This window comes from Pseudonaja textilis, chromosome 12 (assembly GCF_049901715.1).
Source record: "Pseudonaja textilis isolate UNSWEBS1 chromosome 12, rPseTex1.2, whole genome shotgun sequence".
NCBI classification, from domain to species: Eukaryota; Metazoa; Chordata; class Lepidosauria; order Squamata; family Elapidae; genus Pseudonaja; species Pseudonaja textilis.
In genome coordinates this window covers 4,381,926-4,403,767 of record NC_142001.1, presented here as the reverse complement: position 1 = coordinate 4,403,767, position 21,842 = coordinate 4,381,926, and the positions used below count along the sequence as shown (strand labels likewise).

Sequence of the window (21,842 nt, the reverse complement as noted above, 5' to 3'; positions counted from 1 at the left end):
AGACCTGTTTGAGGCTTGGTAGAGAACACCTTTGGAATCCTGAGGACTGTACATTACATCAAGTCGTTAGAAAAACATCCTAGGAGTTAGTGACCATCCCACCACCACCGTGGGTTTCCGTAAAGTTGTTAAAGGTGACTTACCCAGGACTTTGAATTGTGAAAACGGAGTCTGATGAACCCAGACGTCACAAAGAGCGCATGTTTTGAGTTTTCATTTTGCGGGCTCTGCACATCCACCCCCTGTGGTTTGTCAAACACCATTTAGACCAACATGGCTGATTGAAAAATTCTGGGAATTGAAACCCACAAGTCTTAAAAGTTGCACGGTTTGGAGACCCCTGTATGCAAACACAGCCCGTTACTTTAACCATTGCTTAATGTGTTGTAAGAATTTTGATAAAGACCTTTGTGGCCCCAAGGCAGCCTCTCCCGGGAGGTGTTCCGCAGGATTGGGACTGTTGCTGGGAATTCTGGGAGTTGCAGTCCCAACCCATTTCAGGGGCTGCCCTATTGGAAAATGGTCAAACAGGTCACTGGATAGGTTGCTACAAAGACCAGCAGAAAAGGATAATACCAATGTTTGGGCTTTTCAGTGTGAGAAGAGACCTCGTCTGTACAACAGAGCTTTTAAGAAAATGGTAAGGCAACCAAAACCAAGAGAATTACACTGATGCAGGCCAAGTTCCTAATCACCATCAGTGCTAGAAAGAAGTGGAGTTTGGTCTCTGTTTATATACAATGGTATCTAGTTGTAATTGTTCATACTCACGTGTACATAAACAGAGTGCAAACCCCACTCCCTTCTAGCATCGATAATGTTACTAGTTGGGTCATGAAATGTCTGCAGGAAAACCACCCAGCTCAGAGAACACCAAGGACTCTAACGTTCAACCCAAGCTACCAATATTCTCTTCTTCAGAGTTCCTAAAATCAGCCTGAACTTCCATGTCTACTTTTATTAGAATGGAGCCAGAAAGAACAAAAGTCGAAACTATGGAAAGCTTTCCTAGTATGATCCTTTTCCCGTTGGGAACAGGGGATGCAGAAATCAAATTTACAGCCTTTGAATAATCTGAGGCGATTGTTGCCATCTCACGCAAACAAGGAGCAAAAATTGGCTCATCTTTATGCCAAGAAAAAAAGGGAACCAAATCATGACCTTCACTGAATCTTCAAGAATCCAATTAGGGTGTAACTAAAGCAACAGCAGAGATCCCGTGTTCAGTGCAAGTTTTGAAATAAATAGATCACATTTCTCAATGTCCTACAGGTTTACTTCCAGTTATTACTGTCAAAGTTTAAAATTAAATGTCCCAATGGGTTTGCAATTATTTAATTGCACGTTTAATTAAAAAAAACAATACTTAAAATGCTTTGTAAGATATTCATTTGAGAAGCAGAAACAACACTGATGTTAATTACAATCCAAATTTTTTTGAGGCAATAGGAGGGGGAGAAAACGTGCTGCAATTCTTAACTAGGCACAGCAGAAAAGTGCGTCGTGTATTTTTTTAAAATATCCGATGAAAAATCATCTCTTCATATATCATTAATGGAAGATAAAAACGGTTGCAAAATCTATAAGCAAAAGCACAATTTATTTACTCAATAAAAATTATTCCTAGGATATATACAGCATAGAAGAAACAATCTGATGTGTTTCCAAGCAGTTGCTTTAAGACTAATTGATGAATTTGTAAGATTTAATTTGATGAACCATTTGCTTGTGAGGGGGGGAAAACCCCCCAATAGGTTTTATTCAAAGAGCTTCTCTTCCACTTCCAAGCAAGGAATTAAACTTTCAGAGATAACAACTTTTTAAACATCCCAATGAAAACTATACAAGTCACTAGAAAGAAGTTTTGCTGAAAGCCACAAATGCCTGATGCACAGTGGTTAGAAATATGGTGCACAAAGAAAGTACCTGCTGTGTTCAGAGGAAGATGGATAATGAAGTAGATTTCACAGTGCCAAAGCAACGCAACCAGCTACCTTTGCAAAGCCGGGACCACAGAAGGCCCAGCAACTTGCACTGGCCAACTGAACCATGGGTATCCCATTCGATTCAATTTACATTGCTTAACAATGTACGGAGTCCTCAGCTAACCACACCGATTTGAATTTGCCCAACACACAGAGCCATGAAGCAGCCAGCAATCACATTTTGCTCGAGTATGCTGTGCAAATGCAAGCTGCCACACAACCTGGCCAACTGACTTTACACATAATGTGTTCGTTGTGAAAATTTGTACTGGGAAAGCTCAGGTGAGGGAAGCCGCTGTTGCAGCAGCAAACGTGCCATCTTTCACCTTCCCAGAAAGAGCTCTGCCTCCAAGCTACGCAGGCATCTCATGCCTCAGAGGCCGCAGAGGTCTCACTCGTCTCAGTTATCTTAATTCCCAATGTTTACTTTCTAATAATAATAATAATAATAATAATAATAATAATAATGAAATACTGATGAAAGCTGGGCTCTTTGCCATGAGGTTTGCCCCAAGGTGGAGGACCGCACCATGTGCTCTTGTGGCTAAACACAGTGGAGGGTTAAATTCTGAACATGTTTGCACAAAAGCGCAGTGGAAAAGTCACTGACCTGTACAAAAAGATTTTACTGTTTTTAAAACAAAAGTGTTTATTTAAACAAGCATAAGCAATTAATTATTTCCACAGCAAGATAAATATCCCAGTTAAACTATCAGGTCATCCTATGGCGTGCCATAGTGTTGGACTTTTAAGACAGCTGTACAGTGGGAGAGAGGGACTGAGGTTAGTGTTATTTACATGACCATATTCAATACCCTATACAAGAAAGGAGCTAAAATCAGACGTGGGAGATTAATTTTACTGTTCTGCCAGGGGAGCGGAGTCGTTTCGCTTTAATCCACAGTGAAGCACAGGCTGTATACGGCTAAATGACTCCAGTTAGTTGAGGCCTCCAGCATTCAACACACACTGGAGGGGTCAGGAGGGACCGAGAACTTGATTGGTGTTGAAAAACTGAAACTATACAACAACCAATTGTCTTTGGGCAAATATATCTCTTTCCTTTTTTTTTAATTGACAACACAAACCTGGTCTTATTTTAGGAACCCTAATTGAGAAGGTTTTGCTTTGCTTTGCTTTTTTTTTTTTAAAGAAAAAAGAAATTCCATTTCGTAAGAGGAAATCACACTATTCTTTGTTTTGTATTTATAACCACCACACAAAAAGTGGCTGTTGCAAGCAGCGTCCTGCCCATCGCTCCCTCACCATGTAATCAGCCGAAAGGATACCACGGTGCCTTAGACAACGCTCTCCCGGTTAGCTGAGGCCAGGACGGCTCGGCGGCAAATTGGGCAAGTGGAATTTTCGGATAGCCAGCGATCTATGCAGTGCACGTGATACTCGTGGGAGCAAGGGAGTTTTCTAAGCTTATTCCCCTCGGTGTACTCGGTGATGCAAACACTACAGGTTTTCAGGGCATCGCTTTCGCCAAAATTCCTCATGGCGAGGTTGTCAATTTGTTCTTTGGTGAGTCCTCTGGGCTGGTCGTCGTCTTCTTCATTGAGCAGGAAAAACTGGGCCAAGCTGAGGAATGGCAAGGAGCCGCTTTCTTCAAAAGTAACGGAGCCCCTGGCATTCTGCCCTTCCCGCCTCGGGCCGGCCGTGGGACCCCCTTCATGGCTACCTTCATAGGCCTCTCCCGACCCAGGCTCAGGACCCTCGGGGCTGGCATGGCCGTTCCCGCTGCCCCCTCCAGCCTGGGGCTCCACCGTCTCTACGCTTGGGGCGGGTGCCGAGCCCCCGGGATCGGCGTCGCTATCGCTGTACATGAAGTAACTGAGCTCGCCAAAGCCAGTCATGATTTGCCTTAACATGGTCTGAATGGCAACCGAGGTGGTCTCGCTCAGGCCCGTGTTCAGGATCCTGCGGATAGGAATCCTAATGGTGCTGACATAAGTTCTCACACCTGCCCTTTCCGAGCGTGAAAAGGTACGCCTGAAACCTCCTCGCTCGCTTTCGTAAGTGACCGTGTTGTTTGGGGTCTGGGACCTGGACCGAGTTCGGTTGGCTATGCTATCTCTCTGCCTGTACTCTCCCGGACGGACCCGTCTCACTTGCAAGTCCAGCACGATGGTGGGGGGCCTCTGCCCGGGGGCCGGGGGCTCCGCACTGCCGCCCGTTTCCGAAGAGCTCACGGCCTGAGGGGCAGGCCTGGCCTCGGAGGTGGAAAAGAGAACCGTATTTTCAGTGGGCGCCTCGGCACTGGCTGCTGCATGCTGACGGATGACCATGTGCTGCCTGGTTCTGGAACTTCCTTCTGCCTCAGCGACCAAGGGAAGATCAGGGGTTTGAGAGGACGTATTGTGATGTATCCTGCGAGGAGGTTCGCTCACTGGATTAAGGGGGGATCTACTTCTATCAGTCCTTGCCCGTGTCCTCCGTTGTTCGGGACTCCTGCTTCTTGACCTCCTCTGGCCTCTCTGAAGAGAGAGGTCTTCGCTCAGGTCTTCAGGATAGCTCATGTCTGAGTCAGGCTGCCTGGCTACGGGAGGAGAGGAGCTCTGCCTTAGAACCGGGGGAGAGGCTGACCTTGAAGTCTCAGTGTCACTCGGGCTGTTTTCTAGATCCTCCCCAGTGGGGGCTTCTACGGGTGGCTCGCCCTCCGCTTCAGTACTTGGGTTCCCATTATTGCGGTTGACATTTATCTCCAAACTAAATCTGAAATCCCCGCTGTTTGGATTAGTCCGGCTTACTGCTCTCCACGACTGGTTGCCTCTCTGCCCACTTCGTGTCGTATTTCCAGTCTGCCGAACCGAATTAAGCCAATCTATGATGGAGTCACCATTAGACACATCCTCTGCGGACTCTGCACCTGCAAATAAAAGTAACTGCTAGCGTTAGGCGGCTGGTCTGATTCTGAGCTAAAAACTTTCCCCAAACCTTTTACAAGTTATGGTCTTATAAATAAGGTCCCTTGGCCACAGTGCAAATATTTGTTCTTCCAACTTTTGGGCACCACAAATGCTTAACTCACCATATCTTCCTAAATTAATCACAGCAAGGACTGTGGGATAGGTTAGTTTCACCACCATTAATAGACTTGCCATCAAATAATTATTTGTCCAGTATTGAACACCTCAGCAAATCAGTCAAGGTGACGGTTTTATAAAGGTCAGGAAATACTATAATGCCCTGTGATACTTGCTGTGAATTCCATTCCCTTTATGGGAGGGTTGCAACCCAATGATTGGCCAGGCAATAGTTTATCCATGCAATATTGCATAAGCCTAGCATCTAGTTTCATCCTAACTACTATATCCTAATATTAATACATCAAGGCTGAACACTTGGCCAAAGAGATTTGAACCACGCTGGTTCAGACAAGATGTCAGATAGGCACGTGCGGGTACCATGGGTGAAGCAGGCCTGCTTTGAATAAGCTCACAGCACAGTCAGAGTGCTCACCACCTCTCTTAGGCCAGGAACAAAGGAGATGAATATATAAGCTCTAGAAACTGCACCACAATGGAAGCCAGGGGCCCAACGGGACCTAGCCCCAGGAGCACGAGGGCTAAATTCAAATCGCTTCTTTTGTAAGTCGTTTGGTGCGCAATCTGACTACTACCATAGAAACGTTAGTAGAACAGTGCGTACCTCTGCTGTCTTCAGTGTGCTGCTGGGGTGGACCTTCCTTAATTTGCTGCAGCCTTCTTAGCAGCTCTTCTTCCGTAATTTCACCTGAGGAAACAATGGGCAGGTGTTCCTGAGAAAGTCATTCACACTCATGTGCAGCCAACACTAGGGGAACCAAAGCAGAGATCGGTTTACCAAGATTACTATTAATTTTTCTCTAACATTGGGGTTGTATTTTGGCAATATGGCAATATTCCCGACCCCCCTACACTGAACAGTTACCATATAGGGCTGAAGAAGAGAAAATAAAAAGAACATGGGAGAGAGAGAGACAGTGGGAGAAGGCACTCTAGAAGGCAGAAATTTGGCTTGCCTACTTCTGCCTGGGAAAAGAACAGAGCAAAGCATTCTGCTTAGCACTGCATGTACAATGAAGAACAGAAGGGCAAGAAATTACAACTGCAAAGCTCATCTTCAAGAAAATGAACGGACAGTAGTTTATAAAACAAACAAAATGATTTTTTAAGGGAGATCTGTATGAAAGAGCATGAAAAATATTGAATGAAATCTACAGAGGTCAAAATAGCAAAAAGAAAGGAAATGATCTTAGTTCAGCTGCTGAGGAACATTTTGCTCAATAAACAAAATACAGCTTTAACATTATAAAATATAAAGCTATCCCCATGATCAAAATCAGATTGCTGACCAGTACTTGCTACTGATGCCCACTGTATCGTTATCTATTATAACATGTGGGAATGTCAAATGTAAGTTTATTGGGTAAGAAATTCTAGATACCATTGCTCCTGGAAGTAGCTTATTTATTATATTAGCAAGCAAAGTCTTTACCAAATGTGTCACCATGGAAAGATTTGGACCATCAATAGATTCTTCATCTGTTAACTAAGAGAGCGAACATCTTAGCATCGCTACAGGATTTTCTTTCAAGATAATCATTCTATAAACTTTGCTTTGATACTGCAATTTTTCTTCAAGATGATTGTGTGTGTGTGTGTGTGTGTGTGTGTGCATTTTTTTTCTTAAGTTTTTGCGGGTATTTATATGTATGGTATTCAGCTTTGTTCAGGTATTTTCCCACGTCATTATAGTTGTGCTTTTAAAGTTGTAGCTTTAAAAGTTAGTTGTATTTTCTGCCGAAACGTCGCTACAACTTTAAAAGCACAACTATAATGACGTGGGAAAATACCTGAACAAAGCTGAATAACATGTCTGTCTGTCTGTCTGTCTGTCTGTCTGTCTGTCTGTCTATCTATCTATCTATCTATCTATCTATCTATCTATCTATCTATCTATCTATCTATCTATCTATCTCTATTCTGCCCAATTCAAACAAATGTTGGGTAGTGACCAATTGTAAAACAATTACAGCAATTTCTTCTGATAGTGGGAAAGAATAAAAGATTTCCTGTGTGGTTTTTAAGAGAGGAATGGAGATCTGTATTCTGTAGTTGTATTTATTACGGAGATTAAGATCTCTGTGAAGTCCATATTGTAGGCACCTGGGATCCTGTATGTATTAGCATAATTAATGCAAAACACGGGTGTAAGCCCTTATGCTCCAAAGCACTTGAGGGCTGGGCACGAAGCAATGCGTAGAAGCTCATTAAATAGAGACCCAACCTGGAACTTAGGAGAAGCTTCCTGAGTGAGAACAATTGATGAAAGAGCTGGGTCATCCAGAACTCAGGTTTTCAAGAAAAGGTTAGAGAGCCATTTGCCAGGTCTCCAGGATTCAAGGTCCCTTCCAGATCTATGATTCTATGACAACTATCAGGAGCCACTGAAATGAAATGACTGCTGGGCGTTAATAGCAGAACAGCAAGATTCTTACTGTCTGAATGGCAACCTAAGAAAGCGGCGTACCAGGAGTGCCTAGTAAGTTGTTATCTCTCATCAGCCTGTAGTCTTCTTCACTCAGGTTATTTACAAAGTGATAGAAAGCTTCTTCTCGGTCCAACCGGTCCAGCTGACTCCGGCGCTGAGCTTCCGACTGATTGACATTTCCTTTATTATTAGCCTCTGAGCTTTCCATGTTGATAAAAGTAGAAAATATTTCTAAAAAGTAAAAATAAAAAAAAATTGATCAGCTAATTTTGGGGAGGGGGGTGTTTAACTCCTTACTCCATATAGCTAAACTTCAGTTGAGAATGTACACATATATTGCCACTCTGCAGGAACACAGAAAAACTACAGAATGTCATACAGGCTGCTGGAATCAAATTGTGGTTCAAAAGAGCACACCTGTCCACAAGTAGATTACCCATTATAATATTGATGTATTATTTGACTCTTCTGTTTTTTACTTTGTTAACTGTTACCAGTAAAGTTTTAATGTCTGTTTAAACAGTGTAAAAATGCCCAAAACTGGGTAGCCATTTCAAAAATCAGGAAAAGCTGAAAATATTTTCTAATCCTCCTAGGGGGGTGGGGGGAGGAGGAAGGTTTCTGCAACTAGACAGCCTGATTCTAAGAACAGGCTGGGCCTGCCTGGCAGAATAGAGGCACCAGCTGGCACTGTGACAGACCAGGGTATAGCTGGGGCCCAGGTCTGGGCGCAAGCTTCTCCCTGACACCAATGTAAGATCACATCCTTCTGTGAACAGGCCAACATGTTTACAGCACCAGGAGGAATTGTCTCCTCCAAAATCTAAGTCCAGAATCAGTGGTGCTGCATTCAAGAGAACCCACCAGACATCGGGTGTCAAACTCGAGTCGTCACGTGATGTATTGGAGCTTTTTCCTCCTTCACTTAAACTGAGCAGGGGGAGGGCTAGCATGTGATGCATCCGGCCCACGAGTTTGACACCCCTGCACCAGACCATGCAAAAGCACACACACACACACACACACACACACACACACACACACACACACACAAATGCAGCATGCTATACACCCAAGGATGGGCAAGTACTTCAAGCCTGAAGCTGAAAGCTAGTGCTACCTAGCTACAATCCACTGCAATGAAAATACCAGCAGGAGGAAAGGCAATAAACTCTGGGAACATCAACGGTACCTTTTTAGCTATCATCCTGCTGTCTCTTCTATATCCCAAGCTATGAATTAGCTGCAAAGCACTTCTTTTAAAGTAGAACATGGCATGCCTTGTCAAGAAGCCATTAGTGGCAACATGATTTAAAGCATCAGACTTCATGGGTGATCAATCATCCGATATGGTGGAAGATGATATGTCTGCTTCACCTGATTCAACGAAGTATTTATATTTTATATTTTTTAGTTGTCCATCTCCCTTGGAGACTTAAATTATCTAGATCTTCTCGTATATTATCTTTAGCATAAATTGTGCACTTACTTTTATCACTCATTCAGGAAAAACAATCTACTGTAAATAGATTTCAACCCAAACATTAACCTCACCACCACCACCTATTCCACTACAGATAAAGTACATGTGTTTTATATTTCTCTCATTGCACAAATGAAGAGAATCCAAATGGACATCTGCCACCAGCTTGCACGCTATATAGCATCCATGCACAGCCGGATAAGTTTTCATTCTAAAGCACTGAACCTCACACATCCGAAGAGGTGGCTAGTAATAATACGTGATGAATAATTGTTTGAGCAGATAATCTCAACTATGATTTGGGGTCAAAGGCAGACAGGTCAAATGAAGTCAAGAGCAATTTGGCAGCAATAGTTCTGTGGCTAAACTAACTCCATTTAATCATGCAAGGAGATCTTAGTGTGGGTGAGACAAATACTAAGGTTATCACACTGGCTGAAGCTGACACTAGTTTTCTTATAGAGTTTGTAAAATAACTGTTTCCACTGAGTGTGAAGAAGAGGATGCTAAGCATCAGGTTAAATTAAGACTAACCCAGTGTTTCTCAACCTTGGCAGTTTGAAAATGTATGAACTTCAACTCCCATAATTCTCCAGGCAGCTCTGACTAGGGAATTCTGGGAGTTGAAGTTCACACATCTTCAAGCTGCTATGGTTGAGAAACATTGGCCTAACCCAAGACTACATTTCTCAGGAACACAACTGTGTCTCCTGAGCTTTCAGGAGTAGATATCCACTTAAGCTCAGACACTGCTATGCTGAGCTATATTCTGCGTTTGGTACTTTACTAAAAAGGTCCTGGGAAAGTTGGATTTAGAAGTGGCAGAGCTATGGCAACCTCAAACCACACTTGTGATTTGAGGTTGCCATAGTGGAACCATCAGACTTAGGTTCCACTATGGCACAATTCTTGTCAGCCCAAAGCATGTTATTGCATGTCCAATATGGATTATCTGCCTGATAATACAGATACTCCTCAATTTATCGCAATTGAGCCCAACATTTCTGTCAAGTGCCCCATTTTTCATCCTTCCTTGCCACAGTTGTTAAATGAATCACTGCAATTCTTAAGTCAGTAACGAGTTATTAGATGAATCTGACTTCCCCACTGACTTTGCTGGACAGAAGATAGCAAAAGGGATCTTATGCAACCACCATAGATGTCGGTCTGTTGCCGAGCAGCTGAATTTTGATCATGTGACCACGGGGACACTGCAATAGTCCCAAGTGTGAAGAAGTCATGTTATTGTTTTTCAGTGCTGTTGTAACTTTGCGCGGTCAGTAAACAAACTCCTTATTTATTATCTGGAGAAAGATCTTACAGATAACCAATGATTACTATCCTTCATGTTTAAGAAGGCCTTAGGGATTTAGTAAAAATTCTTCATTGTCAATTACTGTCTTAAAAACAAAACAAAAAACGAGACGACAGCATACACGAAAAGTCATCACAAAGTACTGTTATCAAAAACTAAAATGTATGGAAGGTTACACTATCTGTTCTAATACACGCAAGCAAAAATACAGCACTCGAATCAAAATCAAATAGACGTAATTCCACATATAAATTTTCAAATTACACTTTTACCAATACGAACAAACCTGTCCACAAGTTGGGAGGTTTAACAGAATAAAGAGTTGGAAGACCTTTTAGTCTAAGCCCTTGCTCATTTCAGATAAATAGTTGTCTAATCTCTTCTTAAAAGTCTCCCGTGATGGACCACCTTCAACTTTTGAAGGCAAGCCTTTCCACCAGTTAATTCTCCTCACTGTCAGGAAATTTCTCCTTAGTTCTAGGTTGCTTCTCTCCCTGATGAGTTTCCATCCAATGCTTCTTGTCTGGCCCTCAAATGCTTCGGAGAATAAATTGACCTCCCTCTTCTTTGAGGCAGCCCCTCAAATACTGGAACGCTGCTATCACGTCCCCCCTAGTCCTTCTTTTCACTAGACAATCCCAGTTCCTGCAACTGTTTAAGTCTCTAGTCTCCTAATCATCCCTGTTGCTCTGCTCTGCACTCTTTCCAGAGTCTCAACATCCTTTTTATATTGTGACCCATCAAAATTGGATGCAAGTATTCCAAGTGTGGTTTTACTAAGGCTTTATAAAATGGTACTAATACTTCATGTGATCTTGATTCTATCCCTCTGTTAATGTAACCTAGAATTGCATTGGCTTTTCGGCTGCTGCCACACACTGCTGATTCACATTTAAGTGATTGTCCACTTGGACTCCAAGATCCCCCTCTCAGTTACCACTACTGAGCCAAGTTTCAACTAATCTGTACCAGTATATTCAGTTTTTCTTTTCAAAGTGTAAAACCTTACTTATCCCTTCATTGAATTTCATTGTTAGATAATTTACAGGTTAATTTGCAGTGCATCATATACATATGCTCATTTGGACTTAGGAACAAAACAGATTTAGAGGCAGCTTCGACAGAATGATGAAGAGTACTGTCTGTATTGCAAAGATCTGAAACCTAAAAAAACTGTAGTATTCTCTTTTAACTTTTATGAGATTACTTGCCATGCTTCAACAACAGTACTTGGAAATGAAGCATTAACCTCTCAACGTTTTTTGCCACTAGCAATATATTGTTTTTAATGTCTTCTTTTAATAATGTACTACACATTGGAGAGCAGAATTTAAATGGGTGTATCCAGACTTGGGAAACCCAGGTATGGAAACAAAATGTAGACCGAGGAGGTCGTTTTAAGCTGGACTGTTCTATGTTCCAGAAGCCATTTGTGGAAGTTTTCGATGCCAAAGAAAAAAGATGAGAAGACAGGCAACTTGGGTTCTTGAACACTAATATATTCCTAGAATTAGGCGGATTAAAATAGGCTAAAATCTTAAACTTACAAAGTGGATTCAAAAAAATTAAAAGCCACGGATTTTTTTCCCATCTCCAAATTCATCTTTCCCAATAGCTGAACTCCCAAAGCTGAGTCATAAACCCAAAATCTGTTATCCTGTGAACTCTAAAACGTTTACTCCAATCTGATGAAAAGAGAAAGAAAAATGACTTTTATAGGTCCCATCGCTGACCTGGGCAGACGTCGAAAGCATGACTTCATTTGATGTGGAATGTCTGCATGTCCGTCCTGTGTGTCACATGTGCATTTAGTGTTTAGGTAGTGTCCGTTATGCATTAATAATTCCTCCAAAACTCAAGTACTCTAAACAGATTATAAAAGTGCTTAAAGGCATTAAAATAATAAGCAGAAGAAGAGATAGGAAAGTCTTCCATGACTGAACCGTACTCTGCAGAGGAGAGTCAGTGGCAGTCTATGCCAGGACTAAAATACACATGTTAGAGTTTGTGCATGTTCCAGATCTGAACCAAAATTTGGAGGGGGTGTTTCCAGGCTGGAGGATTCCTTGGCAAGGATGGATCCCCGTGGTAGCAGCTGTGGATGAGGGGAAACAAGATGGTGTGAGGACAAGTGAGTGGGATATATTGCACGAATATTGCAGCTTGTTCCATACTGCTGTGACCACCTGTGACAGCAAGGAAACTAGAAGAGAAGACAAGAGAATGCACAGACTGGCATACAGGCCATGTAATTGGTAGGGAAGGGCAACGCACAAGCCATGTCCTACCTAAACTAGCTCATTCAAAACAGTTCAGACTTTTCAAGCGGTGGATATTTTGTTCCAGGTTTAGGGCATATCCTTAGGTAAGAAAAGCTAGAAGAAGAAACAAAAGCTGTTCTCTGCTTTAACACAGGCATTATTAAGTGCTTGGTGAAAAGGGAATTTTGGGCCAAGTGTGAGGAGACAATTAGTATAGGAGCTAATTTTGAATCCTTATGGGGGAAGCATTCCTTAAGCAGTCTTCTTCCCTGTGACGACCCACCTAACTTGTCTTTGGGAAGACATCTGAAAGACCTCCGAGAATAGCTGAAGATACAAATACGAAGCAGGGAGCTAATCTCTGCAAACTGCATTATAAAGTCAGGATCCAATTATCTAGTAATTGAACTAGGTTTAAAGAGAGCTCATAAAATAGGGAGGAAAGCCTCTACACATCACAGGCCTTTTTCAAGCTTGAGATAAACATAACTCACAATAATAGCATTGCAATGTAGCTTAGTGAATGCAGGACCCACTTATTAAATTGTAATGTTCAATTCTATCAGCAAAACTGAATGAAGAGTTTTTCAATATAGTCCTTGGCAGACAATCAGAAAAATGCCTTTCAGAAGAGCCACTGTAACTGTTTTTTAAATTAAATGGAGCTAATGATTAGTGCCTAGGGAACCATATCAGAAGGGGTTTCTTGCTTTCAATCGAATGGATAAGCAAAAACTAAAACCAGATTATTTGAAATATCCCACAGGAGAGAGCTAATATTGTGAAGAAAGTTAATTTATTGTCATCTTCTGGATATTGTACATGCAACTACAATAGGATTTTCAGAAGTTATCACAAATATTAAGATCAGGCATGGAAAAACTTGGGGCCTCCAATCTCTCCCCCAAAGTACTTTTATAGGAAGATTTCAGACAAAACATCAAAAATGTTCAGACATCTTTGAAGAGTCACTTCTGAGCAGAAAAGCACTCCATCTTCTCTTTGTTAACGTTGCAAGGCGTATAAAAATCCCCTTGGCAATAAAAATAAACACTACTGCCACTGAGGTCACTGAAGGCCACTTTAAACCCTAATTGCTAGTTGGAGACAAGGAATTCAAGGGGCCAACGATGTTGAAAAAGAAAGTGACAATGAATCTCTTCTCCAAAACTAAACACCACATGTAGCAAGTTGAGACTTTTTCTTTCATTTTTGAAGACTCTGAAGATTTTTTAAAAAATGTATTATGATTCAATGGTCCACATTAGAGCAATATCTTTGGTATGACTTGTAATTCTGGGTCAAATCAGAGTGCCTGAGCCTCCTTGCAGCAAACTGCAGCTCTGGCGCACCTGCTCTGAACCAATTTGGCCTTTGGAATGAGAGGCCCCGACTAAGACCACTTTCACCACAGACAGACCTCAACTTATGGTCACAATTGAGCCCAACGTTTCTGTTGCTAAATAAGAATTTGTTAAGTGAGCTTTACCTCATTTTACGACCTTTCCTGCCACAGTTGTTAAGTGAATCACTGCAGCTCTGTTAATAACATGGATGTTCCCCACTGTCTTGGCTTGTCAGAAGGTTGCCCGGGACATGACCTCACTGCAACCGTCATAACTATGAGCCAGTTGCCAAGCACCTGAGTTTTGATTGTGCATGTGTGGGGTTTTTCCTGCAACGGTCATAAGGGTGAAAAACAATCCTAAGTCACTTTTTAAACACTGTTGTTTAGTGACTTCAGACGGTCACTAAACAAACTGTTGTAAATTGAAAACTACCTGTAATTCAATGTCACAGGTCAGATTACCAAAATTCCATATTTAATTTTGTTTTAACTTGGACCGCAGTTAGTCGTTTGATGCTGCACTGCTTGTAGAAATTATAGATGCATTAAAAAGTATTATTACTACCAGTCCTACTACAGAGATACCAATTACATATCGATTCAAAAGCTACGAGTGGCGCGAAGAGCCATGGAAAGAAACACGCTGGGCATCACAAGACAAAATAGAAAGACCTGCACTTGGATCAGAGAGCAAACGGAGGTATACTACGATGCCATCAAGGGAGTCAAAGAATAGAAATGGAAATGGGCTGGTCACACGGCAAGAACGGACGGCAGGTGGATCAAGGCGGTCATTGAATGGATCCCACTTCATAAAGTGTCCACGAAAGAGACCTAAAACAAGATGAACATCAGCAGCAAGTACCGCTATTGCGGATCTAACTGACAAAAAGAAAGCTCAGGACTGTTTGGGTTGGAAACAAGCGGTAGAGGCCTTCATCCTGCAGTGGATAGACCAGGGGGTCCCCAAAGTTGGCAAGTTGAAGACTTGTGGACTTCAACTCCCAGAATTCTCCAGCCAGCTATGGAGTTGACGTCCACAAGTTTTAAACTTGCCAAGTTTGGAGACCTCTGGGATAGACAATGGCTAAAATGATGAGGGGTGGGGGAAGAGAAAGCTTACAGTTGCCCAGCATGATTTCTCTTGAAATATTAGAGGATAGGGAATTTGTTTTAAAGTGTGATTGATTGACTTGTCCTTGGCAAAGAGTTGCCAATCCATTTATCTTGTTTAAGGATGTTTGACTCAAAAAAAAAAAGAAAGAAAAAAGAAAATAAAAAAAGCAGAGCTGCTTTACCCAGAATCAGCATGTTGAATCAGATGGGCTTTGGGCCAGATGCTGTGCTGAAAAGCTGTTCTGACCTACCACTGAAATGGCATGAGGCAAATTGCATGACCGTGTCAAATTTAATCTCCCCAAGGTCTGCAGGGCCCCATTCGTTATAAACCAGTCTAAAAAGTGGCTCATGAAGAAATGAAGAGCTCTTTATTTTTTATATATCAGAGAACTGATGGAAGAACAATTAAACAGGTCAGAATAACAGGGATACAAAGGCCTTTAGGGAGTTAACACTGTGTGGGAGTTGAAGGCCAACCTATCTGGACAGCACGTGGTGGTGCCTTATCAGCCAAAAGGTTTTACGGATGCACTAGACAAACTGTTGTTTGAGGTGGGGAAAAAAATAAGACTATAGATAACAGAATGACCGAGTTGGAAGGGGCCTCGGAGGACTTCTAGTCCAAGCCACTGCTCAAACAGGAGACCCTGTACCATTCCAGACAAATGGCTGTCCAATCTCTTCCTAAAAGCCTCCAGGGATGGAAGAGTCAACACTTCTGAAGGCAACTTCTGTTCCACTGATTGATTGTTCCGTTAGGAAATTTCTCCTTAATGCTAGGATGCTTCTCTCCTTGAGTAGTTCCCATCCATTGCTTCTTGTCTTGCCCACTCGTGCTTTGGAGAATAGAGCGACCCCCATTTCTTTGTGGCAGCCCCTCAAATATTGGAAGACTGCTATCGTGTCATCTCTAGTCCTTCTTTCCTGGACACCCAATTCCTGCAACTGGTCTTCAGGTCAAGGATATTCTTTCAAAAAGTGAAAAAATTTCATCCCAGCCTCATAATAATCAGCCCTGGCAGCTTCTTTGAAACTAAGGTCACAGCAGGATTTTAAATGGATAGAAAGTTTTCTTTCAAGATCACAGACCACATTCTGTATAGCCAACTCTAATTCAGCGCAACCAGGGTGAACATGTACAAAATATTAAGGATTGGTGGTACACCAATCTCTCGCCTGAAAAAAATAAAACCACTCTGTCAGTAGAAATGTTTCACATCTTCCAAAATTCTTTTTGAAGCTTGTTGTGAAATAATCGGGGCATTTCTGCCTCTTGTAGTTTTTAGTTTTTCTACACATATGAAAAACTTCTAGGATGGACAGTAGTGATCCAACTGAATATCAAGGCTTACAAAATTTATCAACATCAAAAAATTATGTTAGAACAGATTATCATTCTGAACCAGATCCAACCTTCAGAAGGTCCTGTAAACATCCACATATACTGTAGTTCTCAGACTTTTCAAAAGTTAATCACTTTAGTTACCTGGGAAGAATAAAAAATAAAGCAAAGCCACACTTCTCAGATCATGTTACTTATCATTTTAGGCAATTTTACCACAAGCTTTCAACTACTGTAAAGAAAGTGTTAGTTAGGCAATGCCGACCATCATCTTATGTTACCTTGCACCTCAACCCTCTTCTCTTTCTCATGCTCTTCCTTTATTATCATTTTTGAGTCCAGAAAATGTTTGAACTTTAGATATAATTAAAAGCTTGGACTAAACATTCATTTCCTGCTGAAGTCTTTTTTCCTCCAGTTGTTGCCTTAAGCATGACTCATCTTATACAAATATTTGATAATTGCCAAACAATTATCAATTAACATAGTAAGTACTAATCAGGGATAGAATCTGGAATGCAAGCTTTATTGTATAAAATTATGGAAAACTGAGTGTGTGGAGAAAAGGTGGAAATATTGGACGGGTTTCTAATCTTTTAACAAAGGCTGGAGAATGCAAAAAAGCCAAGAGAGAAACACTAGATGGCTAAACTGTATTTCTGACTAAAAGTAGAACCGCAGTAGGCATGAGTAAAAGAGAAATCTCTAGAGGCACTAAGAACTGTGCCCTTGGAATACTCGTAGTTTCCATTCAAGCTAGATGGAGCTACAGATGGCCCAACAATTCTTATTTTCAAATTAGTTAAAATAGTTTTAAGTTGACAAATTTTTCCAAATGTTGAACTTCAGAATTTAAATGCATTTTTATGTAATCAACTATTAAGAGTTGAATCAATATTCTTTAAATCATTTTTCTATTTTTTTTCATTACTTTATACGCATTTGTGGTATATTTAGTACCAGAGGTTAGGTTTTTTTTTTTTTTCAAAATGGCATATTGATTGGAAAAATAATAGGACAGCCGAATTTGTCTACCAAAACATTGAAACTCTTCATGTGAAGTTTTCCTGAACTTGGAAGGGATTCAGACTGCATCCTTAGTAGCCCTGACACCCCTAGAGAGAAATAAAGCTTAACAGTTATTAAGCACAGGAATAACAAACTGTTGACTTCCATGGCCAACCAGTAATTACATTTAACTATGTACCAATATGTACCATCTATACTCCTGGTAATTATCCAAAAGCAAGTCATCACCAAATCTTCAAAAAAGAATAAGCTTGCCTTTCCTTTCAAACAAAGTCTTATTTAAGTATTTCTCACTCAGTTATGGCTTTCACTCCCCCAGGACTACAACATTGGGTTATTTTATATGAGGAGGTGACCTTACTGGTCTATTGACTTCCCGTTACTTATGCCTGGAACTCCAACCCAGTACCTTTTAAGTCTCATTTCTATCACCTCCCCTTTCAAATTTAACACCTTCTCTGAAACAGTTCGGTTTAATCTCACAAGTAGAACCCTGCATGTCAAAGAGCAGATGTTACACAAACTGATAGATACTAGCAATGTAGTTCCTCTCTATGTACTTCTTAAATTTCAATTAAGTTGTTTGGGGTAATTCTGCCTATAAAAAAAGTTAAATACCACATACAATGATGTCTAGCTGATCAATTAAAAGCAAATGTAATTTGACTTAAATGCCAATTATTTTCATGTTAAAGTACTTGAATCTCACTCCAGAGCTTTTGGCAGAATTCAGCACAGCTGGTAACTTAACCCATTTAAAGTTCTCTACATCAAAACTAGGAGTAACTCAACATTTACTATATAATTACCTACATTCTGAAGATAGCTAGTCCTGCACATAGTCCGTATAATTGACATTCTTGTCATCATATAGTATTGTTAACAAGTGGTTGGACTGAGCAAATTACAGAAACCCGAAAGGAGGAAGGCACAAAGAAATAAAATTAGGTGGTTCCTGTTTGGTTACGGGTGACAAATATCTGAATGGGTCCTGATCACAACCATAAACTCACTATGAGTGTGTCTTTCTGGTATTCGATGAAACCACACTGGTGCACCAAGGACAGCCCCAAGTACTATCCTTTCTGGACCAAACAAACTCAAATTTTAAACCAGTATTTCTATTGCTAAATGTCTATGGAGATTCTCAGCCATCCAGGTCATGGTTGTCTCTAAAAATTGGGACAGGCTATTTCTAATTTACAACCTGACATGATTCGCTGGAACCTATAAATCAGGGGTCTCCAATCTTGGTCACTTTAAGCCTGGGGGACTTCAACTCCCAGAATTCCCCAGCCAGCTTTGCTTGCCTAAGGGTGAGGGTTCCTATTTTGATTTACATTCACCCATACATATGTATCTTTGCGATCTTTATCCTGGCTAATTTTAAACTGGGTTGTCATTGTGATGTGTAGTTCCTCTGTATGTACGTGTATGGTGTACATACCACCATTAGTTTCCTGGAAGTAAAGACTCTTTCCTAGAAAAGCAGGGGAGAACCAGGATTTGTCCCAGTCTGAGCTACTCGGGATCTGGAGGTTGCTGAATCAGCAATGCGTTGATTAGGTGGGTTGGAGCCAATGTCAGATAAGCCCTTCTTGCCTTTTTAAGGCATGATCTTCTGCCATGTGTTCCTCACTTGAGACCTTCAAGGTCTCCAACCTTGGCCACTTTAAGGCTGGTGGACTTCAACTCCCAGAATCCCCCAGCCAAGGTTGAGAAAAGGGGAAAGCTGCCTGGGGAATTCTGGGAATTGAAATCCCCCAGGCTTAAAGAGGCCAAGGGAACAAAAAAACCCAATAGCCTCTGGCCATTTGGGGGGGGGTGACCCAGGAAAGGAAGGAAGGAAGGAAGAAAAAATAAAGGAGGCCCCGCTTCCCCCTTCCTGCCTCTACCACGCCCTATGGAGACACACGGATTGAATCATGCCCAAGGATTTATTGCCGCCCCCCCCCAAAACGGGCCGGAGGGAAAGCGGGAAGGAAAGGAGAGAGAAGCCCACTTGAACCTCGGCAACCGAAAGAGGCTTTCCTGGAAGAGCCACCGCCGCCCGGGATTTTCCTGCCGGTGCCGCCGTGACTTTCAACCGCCAGCCATGACACATCAGAAGGCAAGCCTTGCCCTCGCATCGGAAGTGAACCTCGGGGGGAGAGGAGGAGACCGAGATTTTGCACCCCGGGGTCTCCTTCCACCCAGCTGTCACCGGGAGAAGCGGGGGGGTGTCTCGATGTAGGCGGGGGTTGCGACGCCCGGAGAAGGGCCTGGGGAGGCCGGGTCGTAACGCCAAGCCAGGCCCGGGCCTCGCGCGGGCCACTTAGGCCGCTCGCCGCAGCGCCCCCACCCCCGAAGCGGGGCCAAGGGCGGGCCTCCCTCCGCACTGCCCGCGGGTCCCGGAGGCCCCGCCGGCGAGAGGCGATGGGAGTTGTAGTCCGGGGAATCGGGAGAGGCTCCCGCTTCGCGAGGGAGAGCAGCGGCCCTCGGCGGAGGACGGGCCTTGGGGCCGCTCGGACCTTGGGGCCGCTCGACCTGGGAGCCTCCCCCGCTTCTCCTCCCCCCCACAGGCCTCTCGCGCGCCGCCGCCCCGTCTTCCTCTTCCTCCTCTCCTTAGCCGCCCTCCCGGAGTCCGTCCGCCGCGCCCCCTCGTACCGCCTTCAGAGGCCGCGTCGTGGTTGCGTCCCGTCTTCCCGTTTCTCCCGCCCGCCGACGCGTCTCCTCGGCCTGGCTGGCTCGGCGGCGGCGGCTGCGTCCCTTCCTGGCTCCGCTTCGCTCTCTCAAGCGGCCATTTTATGCTCCATTGTTACTAAGGAACTCGGGGCCGGAAACGGCGAGGGTAAGTCGGGAGGGGGGGAGGGAGCACGGCGGGAGGAAGGAGCGCAAGGCGGCGCGGTGATTGGTCGGGTGCCGGGCGGCGGCCCGCGCAATAGAGGAAGTGACGCGGCCGGCTTCCCTCGCCCCGCCCCGCAACACGCGCATGCTCCCTGGGCTCACCATCCCTTCTCCCGTCACGTTGCTCGGCCGAAGGGAGCGGTTGGAATGGCGCAGAGCCGAAAGGAAAGGCGAGGGGAATCATAGAGTCCGGAGCGCCGGGAGGGAGCGGCTCTATGCGCTGGCTGCCGCTGGGCCGCCATTTTGAAGACGAGCCAAGCAGAGGGGAGGTGGTCTCTGGGGCGGCCTGACTGAGGGGGCTTCTCCACAAGGGGGAGAAAAGCGCCCGCGGGTCTCGGTCTCTCTCTCTCTCTCTCTCTCTCCCCCCGAGGCCAGAGAAGCCGCTTCAGTTCGGAAAGGCCGTTTGGTTCCCTGCGGTTAGCGCCGCCCCGCGGGACTCCAAGACCCATCATCCACAGCCCAGGCCCTCTGTAAACGGGAGGAGGGATTTTTTTGCGGGGGCGGGGGGCTTCCAACTACCTGCAACCTTATCGAGTCCCCCCCGCCCAGACTTTACAAGCGATAGCGGTGGGTGGGGACTAAAACACTTATCCGTCCCAGCCAGCCAGGTGCCTTTTGGGGGGGGCAACTCTAACGCCCCCCCCATCACTTTTCGCCTTGCTTACCTGGAAGATGGGCTGCATCCCTCTTCCTCCACCGCCCGAAACACGTGACAAGACTGATTTCCTCGGGGTGCAGCACGATGGGTCCGGAAGCCAAATGTTTTTTGGGCAAGATGGAGACCTCGAGGCCTAGCCGCGTTGGGAGAGAATCATAAGAATCAACAGGGACCTTGGAGGTCATCTAATCCAACCCCCTGCTGGAGCAGGAGACAATTCCAAACATTAGCCTCTACCTAGGATCGAACTCACAGCCTCCTGATTGAAAGTTCAGCCCCGCCTCTTGCTCAGCTGTCGCCAGACCTGCCTTTCTCTCCCTGGGACTTGCGGGTCAGGTTCAAGCGCAGGAAGCGCCCCATCATCCACAGCAGGGCCTGGCTGCAGGCCTTGGCCAAAGCCCGCAATCCCTACAAACAAGGAAAATGGAAGTCGGGAATGGGCCTCCCCAAAGGACTCCTCTCCGGTTGAGCAAAAGTCTTGCAAAAAATACTCACCCTGAATCTGTTAGGAAGGACCCCACATTTCTCCCGGCATCGATTAATCAGTCCATTGGTGCAAAAAAGGAAAGGAAATCTCCTTCATGCCTTTTTTCCACAATGGGTCAGTAATTGTCGCCTCAAGTTTTTCATTTCACTGTTGATATTCAGGACAACACAACAGAGCTGTCTTAGAGTACGCTGCAAAGTTCTGCTCTTTTCCTTCCAATTTGCCTAATTTCCATCTTTTGGATAGTTTTGTGTATCAAACAGCAACATTTATATCAATTCTAATACACAACGTTAGCACTGTTGCCATAAACCTACTTTCTGTGGCACTCCAAGTTTGATCTGTTGCCAGCATTTGTCATCTGTAGGGCACCAGCTGGAAAAGACTGGTGCATATTTGTCATACTAATTACATGAGCGATAATGAAATAATCTCTCCATTGACATGAGAA

At 43.7% G+C, this 21,842-nt stretch overlaps 1 protein-coding gene and 1 long non-coding RNA gene across 3 annotated transcripts in view; one reads left to right on the top strand and one right to left on the bottom strand.

Moving 5' to 3' along the window:
* LOC148124756 (uncharacterized) overlaps positions 1-21,842 on the top strand; it is an 801,081-nt gene that overhangs the window by 158,705 nt on the left and 620,534 nt on the right. The window lies entirely within an intron of this gene.
* RLIM (ring finger protein, LIM domain interacting) lies at positions 1,584-21,190 on the bottom strand. Of its 2 annotated transcripts, none has more exons than XM_026703113.2 (4): positions 20,912-21,190; positions 7,503-7,694; positions 5,640-5,723; positions 1,584-4,857 (listed from the first exon to the last, which is right to left on the bottom strand). In XM_026703113.2, the coding sequence occupies exons 1-4, from the start codon at positions 21,087-21,089 to the stop codon at positions 3,284-3,286; spliced, it is 2,028 nt and encodes a 675-aa protein (XP_026558898.1). In that variant the 5' UTR covers positions 21,090-21,190; the 3' UTR covers positions 1,584-3,283. The 2 variants fall into 2 exon arrangements, with proteins under 2 accessions (XP_026558898.1, XP_026558899.1); XM_026703114.2 differs by lacking the exon at positions 20,912-21,190 and adding an exon at positions 20,007-20,171.

Coding starts and splice junctions, on each gene's coding strand:
- RLIM (XM_026703113.2), bottom strand. CDS start 21,089: ATGACCTCCAAGGTCCCTGTTGATTCTTATGATTCTCTCCCAACGCGG. Junction 7,695..20,911: donor GGATGCAGCCCATCTTCCAG/GTAAGCAAGGCG, acceptor TTTACTTTTTAG/AAATATTTTCTACTTTTATC. Junction 4,858..5,639: donor GCACACTGAAGACAGCAGAG/GTACGCACTGTT, acceptor TTTTATTTGCAG/GTGCAGAGTCCGCAGAGGAT.